Here is a 12,287-nt window from a genome sequence, read left to right as displayed (position 1 = left end):
AACGGGAAGTCTGTGCTCTGCCTCCAGCTCCGTGCCTTGCTAGCCCAGTGGTCCAAGATCTCTTCATCTCCCTAGGTCCTCCCAATTGTGGAATGGGGAACATAATAATATTTGTCTCCCCCCATTCCAGGGCTGCTAAAGGCCCTGGGGGTGCATGACATGTGTGTGACAGAGTATTGACAACTGTAAGTACTCTGCAAACATGCAGCTTTGATACCCATATGAGGAAACTGAGCCATGGGGTGGTGAAGCGACTTGCCCATGTGGTTTAGCAGACACGAGGCAGATCTGAGACTCAGACTGGATCTCCAGTTTCCATGTTGAAGGCTTTCTATTTTTTTCTGCTTTAATGCTAGAAATTAGTTGGTCAGCCCTGCCTACCCAAAAGATTTCTTGTCTGAATGACTGAAGCCCCAAATGTGGTTTTTACACACCACACACACACACACACACACTTACAGACATCCACACACATGTACAGGCCCATGTACACACAGACACATGCACACATGCAAATAGACATAAGCCGGTGTGTACATGTACAGATATACAAACACACGTACACACAGACACACAGAGACACTGCATACATGTAGAGACACAAAGACACATGTACACATATGCACAGGCACTCACATGGACACAGACATGCACACACATGTATATACACACAGAGCATGTACTTATATCGCATGTAGAGCAAATCTCAGCTTTCCAGGACAACAGAGGCCCCAGAAACCTCCTTCCCACTCAGCCTCTTGTTATACTCCCCGAACCATGTCAAATAAAATAACATTTCAGCCCCTCTAACATGGAGAGGGGACTGCAGGCCTAGGCAGGGACATGCCCTTTGTCATCATCCCCACCTTGCAGGCCCCTAGGACACAGGCTTCATACATGGTAGTGCTTAGCCAGTGCTGGCCCCGCTGCACTGCCATGATTCCTGTGTGGCCTGCCTGCCCCTTGGCCGGTGTCCTCCCCACCTCCGAAGAGTTGTCTCAGCTGTCCCTCACTGCCCTCCATCAGCCGTTCCTGGTCCCCCTCAACTCCTTCCAAACCATTCCCTTTCCCCTTCCTCCAGCTGCCTGCTGCAGCCTGTCTTGCTCCTTGAATTCTAGCCCTTCTGGCCCATGCCTCGTCCCTGCTAAACCACAGCTCTTTAGCTGTGGCAATGGGTGGGTAGAGGGTGTTGCAGGGTCAGGGGTAGGCTCGGATCTGAGTCCCCTGTTTTCCCCGTGGTACCTAACATAACGCTACCCCCTACTCCTGCATAGAAAGCGTTTCGAGCTTGTTTGCTGATTGACTGTGGGACTGGAGGGAGGCATTGTGGAAGTAATTGTTTGCAGGCCTGGGTGTTCTCTGGTTTAGAGGGGCGCTGATAAACCCTGGGAAGCCGCAGGCTGAGAGGGAAGCCATCAAGCCCTAGGATGTGAGGGTGGCTTGGCCCAGGTTTGTTCGGCTGCAGGTGGGACTTTGTGAGCATCCTTCTTCCTCCAGGAACGTCCCCGCTCCAAGCACTGACCAGAGGGCTGGGCTGGGCACAGACCTCAGTGTGTCCTGCCTCACCTGCCCTCCACCTCACTCTCCACCTTTTCTTTCTCTCTTCGGCAGGGTATGCACCCGTCACTGGCATGTGTCACCCCCTGAGGAGCTGTGCCCTCAACCATGAGGATGGCTTCTCCTCGGCCTTCGTGATAGCTCATGAGACCGGCCACGTGTAAGTGGAAGCAGCAGGGTGGGCGGGACTGGCAGCTGTGCCATGAGCTCCAGGGAGTTCTGTGACTGTGGGAGACTTTGCCCAGCTTGGCCTGGTCCTGTGTCCTGGGAGGTGTCAGAGGAGCTGGCCTGCCACTGAGGCATGGCCTCCTGCAGTTGCCAGTAGAGGGAGGCCCTACCCTGAGTTGGGAGGAGCCAAGGGGCGTGGGTAGCAATTTGGGCCTGCCTTGGGCCCAGCCTCCAAATCCCAGGGCCATAGGGGACCAGATGTGGCCCTGCCTTTGGGTGGGTCAGTGGCAGTGTCCCTATCACATGCAGAGGGCTGCTGTTTCTGGGTGGTCTTGATCTCTGGCTTCCTTCCATCATGTCCACATTTGAGGCCTTTCTAAGACTCCATCCAGCCCACCCTGATACTCAGCACTCACTGGAGTGCTGGCCTGAGCCCATTGTAAACAGGTGCACTTAGAGCTTAGGCGGTGGGCCAGGCAGAGGCTGGCTTGCCTGATCTTAGGGCTTTGGGTTTTGTTGAGAGTGTGTTCATTCATTCAATATTTCTTGAGCACCTACCATGCACCAGGCCCCATTCTAGGAATGAGGCTGCAGTGGAGGCCAGGACAGAGAAGCCCTCAAGAGGCTACATGCTGGGTGGACACAAATGAGCTACTGTTCAGTAGGTCATGCCATATCACAATGGCAGAACCAGGGGACACCATCAGCCCCATCAGATTTTATCCCAGCTTTGCTCCTCCAGGCAGGTGAGACCTCCTCTTCACACTTGCAACATGGGGCTGACACCAGGGGAACCTCTGAGCCCCTCCTTGTAGAGACACAAGGTCAAGCTTATAGGCCTGCATATCTACCTAGCAGTCAAAGCCAGATGCAGCCATCTGGGAATGTTTAAGAACTTAGAATTCTTGGGATTTGGCATTAATGACTAATTGTGAAGAGCAAACTTTTAAATGTAAACTGTTATTATAGTAGGTGCCTACCATGTGCAAAGCTCTGTGCCCAGCCTTGCAGCGTCTTGGAGAGGCTCAAGATGCAGGCACCTACAGGGGCTCAAGAAATGAGGTTGAGTTGAGTTGAATGAAACCTGGTCTTTGCACTCAAAGGCTCTCGGTGGGAAGCCAGTGAATGACTGTGAGTTTTTAATGGTGGGATAGATGGCTCCTGCTGTGGACGTGAGCCCACAGGTGAGACAGCTAGGACCAGTGGCCAGGTGGGGCTTGATCTGGCCTTGGAAGCTGTAAGAACATAGGTGGAACTCATGGAAGGGGTGGGTGTCTGGGAGTGGTGAACAGCAGGAGCGAAGGCTTGGAGGGCAGGATGAGCCCAATCCCAGTGGGAGCAGCCTTGGAGAGAGGGTTGGTCCTCCCCACTGCATGGTTGGGAAACTGAGGCCAGGAAGAGCAATCTGAGCTCAGGACAGGGTCTCCTGCTGCTGATCTGCCTGCCTGCCTGCCTGGGGCAGAGCCCCTGGGATGTATCAGGACTCCTCTGTCTTCCCCATTCCAGGCTCGGCATGGAGCATGATGGTCAGGGGAATGGCTGCGCAGATGAGACCAGCTTGGGCAGCGTCATGGCGCCCCTGGTGCAGGCTGCCTTCCACCGCTTCCATTGGTCCCGCTGCAGCAAGCTGGAGCTCAGCCGCTACCTCCCGTAGGTTATTCCTGCCCTCAGAGCTGGGATAGGGGAGCATGCGATCTGCCACCCTGAGCAGACATCACACAGCTGGCTGGTTTCCCTAAGTCTCCCCCGGCATGACTCTTCCGTGACTCATCTCGCCTCTCTGCCAAACCTGGCCTAAAACATACCCCATTAGCATCGCAGGTGGGTTAGCCTAGTGTTTCGGAATGTGTTCAGGTGACCACTTACATAGAATTCTTATTAAAAATGCAGACCCCCTGGCTCATGGAAGATGGTAAGTTAGATTCTGCTGGGGTTGGGTCTAGGAATCAGGATTTATCAAGCATTGCAGGTGATACTTATGCATGCTGAAGGTTATGAGCCACTGGGCTGAGGCTGGGGCTCTAAACCCAGTGGCTCCTAACGACCCCTTTGAGCCCACCTGGTTCCAGCCCGGGATCGACTGCCCGGGATCGACTTCTCAATGGATGAACAGTGCTACTGTGGCTTTCCCCCAGGCCCCAAGGAAATGGGCATGCTGAGGAGGGAGCTCCTCCTCTCCCCACTCCCATCCTTAGCCCCAGCAGCACACTCCCAATTCTGGTCTGGCTGGTCAGCTCCTGGGTCTTTAAGGATGTTCAGGTACAGAACAAGTGTTAGACTCAGGACCTCGAGGCCTGAGAATGGGAGACCAAGTGGATTTAGATGGGGGCAGGTGGAGGCAGAAATGTGGTCACTAGCCCCATGCAGGATCTGGCCAGGGCAGCTCACCCAGGGTCCATCCTGCACGGTAGGCTGGTTTTTCTCCTTTCAGTACAGAGTGAGTCCTCAAATTGTCCATGAATCAACTATTAGTCTTGGCCATAACATGTCCCTCTAAGGTGGGCAAAATGACCTCCTAATCCAGCTGCGAGCTGAGTATCTAATCCCAGTCTGGGTACCCTTGCCTTTGGCTGCAAATGGAGCCCTTCCAGACATCGTCACTGGTGGGAGTGAGGTCCTGAGTGAGGGGGCTGCTCAGGGCAGCCCATCCTCCCTGGAAGAGACAGTGCTGGGCACGGGATAGCGGGTGCAGATTCCTGCAGGCCTTGCTCATGAAAACCCCAGCCCCTGGGAAGGGAAAGCCTGGGACTTCCCGCTGTCAGCCTGGCTCACCTTCCTTGTTTCCACTGGCAGCTCCTATGACTGCCTCCTCGATGACCCCTTTGATCCTGCCTGGCCCCAGCCCCCAGAGCTGCCTGGGATCGACTACTCAATGGATGAGCAGTGCCGCTTTGACTTTGGCAGTGGATACCAGACCTGCTTGGCAGTAAGTAGCCGTCTGGCCTCTGCCAGGCAGTGGGGGCCAGGGCAGTGTCCTTCTGTGGCCCAGGCTGATCATTCATAAAGCACCTTCTGCCCAGCTGGCCAGTGGGCCTGGTGATGGGCCCACAGACACAGTGCCAGGCACCATGCAGGGATGCAGAGTGAACACCTGTGGGGGCAGGTGGGCGCAGTGGCTTGGGAATGCATTAGCCCTGGGAAAGATGGAAACAGCAGAGCAGAGAGGGTGGGCACCTGATGGGATCCTGGCTGGGCTCATTCCCTGCAAGGAAGCCCAGATTTCAGACAAGGTGTTGGGCTTCTGGCCTGGTGGAGCAGCAGGTCCCACACCCTCAGGCGATGTGCCAGGTCTTTCAGTCTAACTCCCCACCTGCTGCACCTGCACACCACCTCTCTCCAGAGCGTCAGTTCCACATCTCTGCTGCCTGTGCCTGAGGACATAGATACAAGGGAGCATAACTTTGTCCCTACCCTGCAGGATGGGGCAGGGGGAGAGCACTGAGCCTGAGATCAGCTAGAGTGCCCCAGGAGAGAACCCAACAGCTGCCACCCAGGGCCCAGGCTGAGCTGTCAGAGAATGGGCCATCTCAGGGGTAGGGGGCTTTCTGAAGGAGGCAGGCCTTGGGGACCCGAGTGTTTCATACTACCCATCTGGGGAATGCAGCCCTCTTTTCACCTCCTCGGAATGGGGAGCGCCCCCAACCATGTGTGGACAGCTTCCCCACTGTCTGGGACACGTGATGTGACAAAGCGCCTGAGTTGTGGGCAGAGGACCAGGATGTGGGATTTCAGGGCCCAAATGCTGTACTTATAGGATGCTTGTGTGGCTGGCAGGGGATGATAAGAGGGAATATTAAGGAAACTATGGCTTTTCTGGACAATCTGAAACATAAAGTCATCAACCTCTGGCACAGCTGGGTGTCCAAGTTACAGGGAGGTGGAGTCCCAGCCTCGTCGGAGTACTGGGGGGTCTGGGTTGAAAAGCAGCAGTTCCCTCAATTCTCCTCATGTGCACAGGGCTCAGGGCAGGGGCACTGTGAACCTAGACCTCCCCAGAGCCTCACACCCTCGTCCCAGCTCAGTGACAAATGGCCTCTGTAAAGCGGGGGAGGGAGGCCTTGGAGAGAGAACGGCGAGAGCATGGGCCATGGCTGGGCTCTTTCTCAGTGCCCTGGGGGAAGGAGGAGTCCCTGGAGGCTGCTGGCACTTGGGGTAGAGTTGAACCTGAAGCAGGTGAGGGGCTCTGGCTGCCTCCCCTGCAGTGCCATGGGTGCCTGCACCCATCACACCCTCTTTTCTCTCCATCACTGCCCTTTGCTCCTTGGACAACGAGCCAGTCCAGCCTGGTGACCCCATTCCCTTGCCATGCAGTTCAGGACCTTTGAGCCCTGCAAGCAGCTGTGGTGCAGCCACCCTGACAACCCGTACTTCTGCAAGACCAAGAAGGGGCCCCCGCTGGATGGGACGGAGTGTGCACCCGGCAAGGTACCTGTGGGGTGTGCAGCAGGAGTGGCCTTCCTGGGGTGCAGGGCATCCATCACTGGCATGGGGCAGATCCCAGGGGGAACCCTGACCCCTCCCTCCAAGTGCTTATATGAGTTGGGGGTGATGCTAAAGGACAGTAGTGAGCCCAGTGTGTGGGTACATACACGTGGCGTCTTCCCATAAACTCATACCCTTTCTTCTCTCCCAGCCCACTGTCCTTTGCCTCTGTAATTGGCTGAGGGTAGCATGATCTCCTAGCCCATCTGACAGGAAGGCTTACTTCCATTTTACAAATGAGAAGAATGAGGTCCAGGCAGGTTAATTAAGGAACTTGTTGGGGTTCCACAGGGAGTGATTAGAAGAGAAGGGATGCAGGGAAGCCTCTGTGTGTCCTGCCTACTCACCCACCCCCATGCTGTCGCTGAGCATGAGACACACGTGTTCTCCCCACACCAACCTTCATGAGTGTCCTGTGTTTGCTCCCTCATGCATGTGTGGGTGCCAGGACTTCATTTGCCCGGGGGACCCCGTGGCTGGGTCTGAAACCCAGCTCTGCTCTGCTGCCGGCCCTGCCGTTGATCACTGTGGTGACCTTGGGCCATTCATTGAAGTTTTCTGACTCGCCAACACCTGACAACCTCAGAGTTGTTCTGAGGTTACTGACTCATGTCAAGGCAAGTGAGGGAGGGGGGAAGAAGCCAAGTACAGGAGAGGTGGTTCCCCATCATCAGCAGGAGCCCAGCCCTGGGGCCACCCCACCATCCTGCCCCCTGCCTCCTGCCCTAGCCAGGCTCCCCCTATTCACACCTGTCCTGCTGAGCGGCTCTGGGGCTTGTCTTATCACAGGTGGATGGAGCTTCCCCTGGCCTGGCGGGTCCTTGAGGGGTTATAGCTGTTCCAGGTCTTTCCACTTCTCAAGTTTTCCCAGGTGTTTTCAAAGTTCCAGACCCTCCCCAGCTACAGTTTCACAGGACAGTTCATCAGTGGTTCTCAGTCTGGGCTGCATATTGGAATCATCCTGGGAGCTATAAAACCCCTCCCATAGAACAAAGAGTAACTGCAGATGGGCACAGAGGATATTTTTGGAGTGATAAGAATATTCTCAAATTGGATTGTGGTGACGACCGGGCAACTTTGTGAATTTATGAAAGGTCATTGCATTGCACACTTGAAATGAGTGAATTCTATAGTATGTAAATTACACCTCATTATAGTGCCTCCAAAAGTTCCTACCCCTAGTGATTCTGACTCAGTTGGTCTGGGGTGAAGATCAGGCATCTGAAGTTGTAAAATCTCCCCCAGGTGATTCCAAGGTTGAGAACCACTGAGTTCATCTCTCGGGAGACGAACTTTGCCCAGAGAGCTTTGTGCGCATTTTTTTCGTGCTACCCTACAGGAAAAGGGAAGGGAGTTGCCTCTAGTTGGGCCCTCCTCTATTTCCTGGCCCTGTGCTAAGGCCTGTAGAGATATTAGAACAGTCCCACTTAACAGGTGGGTAAACTGAGGCTCAGCAAGCTAAAGTAGCCACACATAGCTAGTATTGCTGAGCTGGGATACAAACCCAGGAATCCTTCACGCATACCCTCCTTCCACTGCATGCACAGACCTCCCCACATGGCTGGCCTGCCTCCCAGAAGCACATCTTGTGATCCCTGGAAGGTAATTTTGAGATACAGAGCCAAGATCAACTCTAGCTAGTGTGGGAAGATCGTGTTATCTCTCTCCTATCAGCCTTTTATTACTCCCGGGAGTGCAAATAATTGCACATTTATTATTGTTCATCATAAGATCTGGCATTTCTGGAGGGCTTTGTATACCGGGTATGACCTCATCAGATGCTATGAGCAGGTACAGTTACCCACGTTGTCCTGTTGAGGAACAGGCTCAGAAAGGCAAGCCCTTTGTCTAAGGCTGCTCAGCTCATGCTAGGGTGGGATTCTGCCTAAACCCAGGCTCATGCTCTTGCTATCCCTTTTTCTGGCTCCCTGGGTGGGCTCAGCAGCAGCAGCAGCCCAGGGTGATCTCATGCGCTCTGCTCTGCCCCAGTGGTGCTTCAAAGGTCACTGCATCTGGAAGTCACCGGAGCAGACATACGGCCAGGATGGAGGCTGGAGCTCCTGGACCAAGTTTGGGTCATGTTCGCGGTCATGTGGGGGCGGGGTGCGATCCCGCAGCCGGAGCTGCAACAACCCTCCGTGAGTGTGCTTGGCAAGGGTGGGGAGGGCAGGGGCTTGAAGGGGAAGGCACTGGGGAGACAGTGCAGGAGAGAAGGGCCCCTGTGGGTGGTTGTGTATGCTAGTGCGTGAGGACACAAAATTGCTGGTAGAGGCAGATCACTCCTACCTGCATCCACTAAGGACTCTCAGGTCTGCCTTCTGTGCGTTTGTCTGAACCAGTGGTTCTCAAGCTCATGTGCAGAAGATTCCCCAGAGTCTGGGTGGCCCTACTTCTTCATGTATGTAACAAGTCCTCCGATGACCCCGATCCTCTGGCTAAACTTTGAGAAACACTGATCTAAGCTCTTTGTTGGAAGAATCAATTCTCTAACTTTGTTTTCTACCACATGGAGAAAATAATCCTTTAATTTTTCTTAACTTACCTCTTTCTAACATCAAAGGTCCTTCCTCTCCTCCCCACTCCTGAGTTTTAGCATTCTGGGGGAGATGTCCATTCTCCCTTCTCATCCCCTCTATGGGGATCTTCTCCCCTACACCATGGTTCTGGGACATCTGAGCCCTAGTTCTCCATCTCCATCTCCAAGCTGAAGCAGCCTTTTTAGAACAGCACCACGAGAGATGGGGACTGGCCAAGGCTGGCTGCATGGGTCGGTTGGCTCTTGGAATGCAGGGATTCCAAACCCCCACAACGACGAGGCTTGGCCTGACCCCTCACAGCACTGAGAGGTATGATGAAGACTGTGGAATCGCAGCATTGTAGGGTCACAGTGGCTCTGGTGTCCTCAGGAGTGGTCATTCATACTCTGTTATTTATCTCTAGGGATGAGAAACTCACTGCCTATTGAAGCAGCTGTTTCTTTGTTTTAGATAATATAGCCATATAGTTAATATAGACGGCCGTATTGACCTTCTACACACATGAACCAAAATGGACTGCCTTGTAACTTTCCTCTTTCGGAAATACAAATATTTACTAATACTGTGGTTATAGTAAATCACCTTGCAGGCATGACCGACAATTATCCCTCAGTATAATTGGTATCAAAGCTACCATTTATTGAGCTCCTCTGTAATAACTATTTTTATTTTATGAGGCTTAAATGAAATAATATGTGTGCTCTCAGCATCATGCTCACACAATTAAATGCTTAATAGAAGACAGCTGCTGTTATAATAATCATTATTATAGTATGTCAAGCATTTTGTGCTAGGTGGGATGCTAAGCACTTAGGTACAAAAATCTGTGCAGTTCTCCCACATGTCTATGAGTAGGGTACTGTTAACCCCAGCACTTGGACACTTTGTATCAAGTCTTACCCAATCCTCTTGACTTAATGGAGAAGAGAGCATAGATGATTATAAAATACCTTTTCTTACTATTCTTCACAGACACACCAGGAGGTATGTAAAATAAGAGGGATTATTATTTTCCCCCTGTTTTCAAGGGGAAATTAAGCCACAGCAAGGCTAAGTGGCCTGGCCAAGGTTGCACGGTCAGGACTTGGAAGCCAGCACGTCTGATTCCAAATCCAAGTTTCTTTTACCACTCCTTAGTTTATGATGATGTTAAGTGGAAGTGGATGCAAATGGGAGTGGCCGAGTTGTTTATGGGGGCCTGCTCTATGCCAGGGCCTGCAAAACAGTTGAAGGCACCCACAAAGGCGAATAAGATGGATTTCTCTTCCAGCCCAGCTGGAGAGGGTTAGTCAGTCCCTGTGTCAGTCTGTACGTCTGTCCATCACACTCACCGTGGAATAGGTGGTGTATGTCGGAAGGGTAAAGCAGGGAGGAAGAGGGACCTGGAAGGCTGAGTTCCGTAGCCCCCACCCTGGGAGCCATTCTCTGGTTTATGTCAGTGGAGGGACCTTGTCATGCTATTGTGAATGGCTGAGCTGCTCCTGGTGGCCATATGGGAAGCCTGGCCCTCCCCAGCCTTCCCAGCCAGCAAGGTCACCCATTTCTCTGTGCCTGTCCCAGCCCAGCCTATGGAGGCCGCCCGTGCTTGGGGCCCATGTTCGAGTACCAGGTCTGCAACAGCGAGGAGTGCCCTGGGCCCTACGAGGACTTCCGGGCGCAGCAGTGTGCCAAGCGCAATTCCTACTACGTGCACCAGAACACCAAGCACAGCTGGGTGCCCTATGAGCCTGACGACGGTAAGCGGGCCCCACCCCCCTCCCACCCCATGTCCTTGGGCATCTGCGGGGGCTGTGTGTGCCCAGGCAGGGCCTCCCACCCCCGCACCCACCAGTGAAGGTGGAGGGACAGTGGGGGTACCAAAAGGGAGACTGCAGTCAGCAGGCTCGCCATATACCCTTGTGTAGGCCTGTTCTTGGCATACTTCTGGGGTCATCATCCCCATCAAGGCCATCCCTGATTTGTGTACTTATGATGACAGTTTTCTGGCAGATGCAAGGAAAGCGTCTTGAGGAAGGGACACTTCACACACAGGTGTTGCCATGGCCGGTAGCAGTGTTGGCTGTTAGGGTTGCCTGCCTTTCGTCTTTTGTCCTTATCTGCAGGGAGAAGAATCACACAGGTGCAGGCACCCTTCCCGTTGCATGACCAGTGTCCTGAGGAGCTCAGTCCTATTACATGCTGTGTTTTTAGGTTTTACTGACTGGGCTGTGGTTTCTGCAGAGTCAGTGAGATGATTTTGGAAGGCAGGCAGTTGGATCTGGTGGGATCTTCATACTGACTCTCTAGGCTGCCCTGGGACATACACAGGACTTCTGGACTCATGTAAAGAGTCTGAATTTGGGGACCATAGTGGTGCCAGTTCCCGTCTGTTTTTGAGTGTTTCCGGTGATGGTTCCATAGCGGCAGAGCATCCAGGGAAGCGTTGGGATTTGTGGCAAGTCAGAGCCTCGGCTGGAAGGGCCCTCAGTGATCCTCTGATTCCAGCTTTCCCCTGCTAGCCTCTCTGTGGGTCCCGCATGGACAGATGCTCATTCTCCATCACACAACCCTTGACCCAGACAGCTCCCATCAGGACGGGCGTCCCTCCCCGGAGCCCGGGCTCCACCCCGGAACCTTCAGCTCTGCAGCTCTGTCTAGAATGACAGACTCTTCAGGTTGGAAGGGACCTCAGAGGCCTGTCGTTGCCAGATTCTTTCAGAGTATCCCTGCAGGGGGTGTCTTCTCTCTGCTTGGATTCCTCCCACTCTGGGGAGCTCCCCACTCCCTTGGCACTATTGGCTGGCTTCCGTTGCTGCCCAGAGAGCTGCCTGCCTGGGTCAGGATCCTGCCTGTGCTGGATTGGAGCCCCCTGAGACCCGGGTCCCTCCAGGAATCTGGTTCCTGTGCATGAAATCCAAGGTGGTCTTGGAGGCTGTGGCTCCAGACTTGAGCCCTTCCTGCTGGAGACAAGGAGTCACCAGCTGTCCTGGGAGCCCAGGGACCAGAGCAGAGCCCAGCAGGTTCCTTAGTAATTGGCTGAGGGAAGCTTGGTTTGAAAGCCTTCCAGATCTGTTCAGAAACCAAACCAGCAACCACAACATTGGGGAGAGGAGGGACTGGGAGGCTTGTGGGGCAGCTGGACTTCAGGTTTTTCCCAGGACTGTTAGACGAATTCCAGGAAGTTAGCTAAGCCTCCAACCTCCTTTTTTCTAAGAAGTACAGTAAGTGTTTATATGTTCTCTGGAACCTCCTTTTTAGGACATCTATAACCCACATAAAGAAGGAAACATTTAATTGTTAGGACCAGAAAGGACTCTCTTTCTCCCTGACTGTTGCTCCATTTTGCAAACCCAGATACAGACCCCTTTTCTGCCTTACTTTCATGCAGCCTTCTAATGTTTACAAACATGTTAAGACACATGTCATACATGTGCACAGTGAAGTTTTTTAAGGGTCAGAGCAGGACTCAAGCCAGACTGCTTGGGTTACAATCCAGGCTGAACCACTTACCATGTGGCTGTGTGGACTTGAGCAAGTTCCTTAACCTCTCTGGTCCTCAGTTTC

General features: G+C 53.5%; 1 protein-coding gene across 2 annotated transcripts in view; it reads left to right on the top strand.

Annotated features, from left to right (window-relative positions):
* ADAMTS14 (ADAM metallopeptidase with thrombospondin type 1 motif 14) overlaps positions 1–12,287 on the top strand; it is a 91,003-nt gene that overhangs the window by 58,474 nt on the left and 20,242 nt on the right. For both annotated transcript variants that reach the window (XM_001107840.5, XM_015147451.3), the window contains exons 7-12: positions 1,612–1,717; positions 3,232–3,375; positions 4,519–4,651; positions 6,037–6,150; positions 8,197–8,345; positions 10,305–10,480. In XM_001107840.5, coding sequence (XP_001107840.2) covers positions 1,612–1,717; positions 3,232–3,375; positions 4,519–4,651; positions 6,037–6,150; positions 8,197–8,345; positions 10,305–10,480 — 822 coding nt within the window. The remainder of the gene's footprint in view (positions 1–1,611; positions 1,718–3,231; positions 3,376–4,518; positions 4,652–6,036; positions 6,151–8,196; positions 8,346–10,304; positions 10,481–12,287) is intronic.

This window comes from Macaca mulatta, chromosome 9 (assembly GCF_049350105.2).
Source record: "Macaca mulatta isolate MMU2019108-1 chromosome 9, T2T-MMU8v2.0, whole genome shotgun sequence".
Taxonomy (NCBI): domain Eukaryota; kingdom Metazoa; phylum Chordata; class Mammalia; order Primates; family Cercopithecidae; genus Macaca; species Macaca mulatta.
Note: the sequence above shows the minus strand (reverse complement) of the source record. Positions and strands in the feature narration are given on the sequence as shown.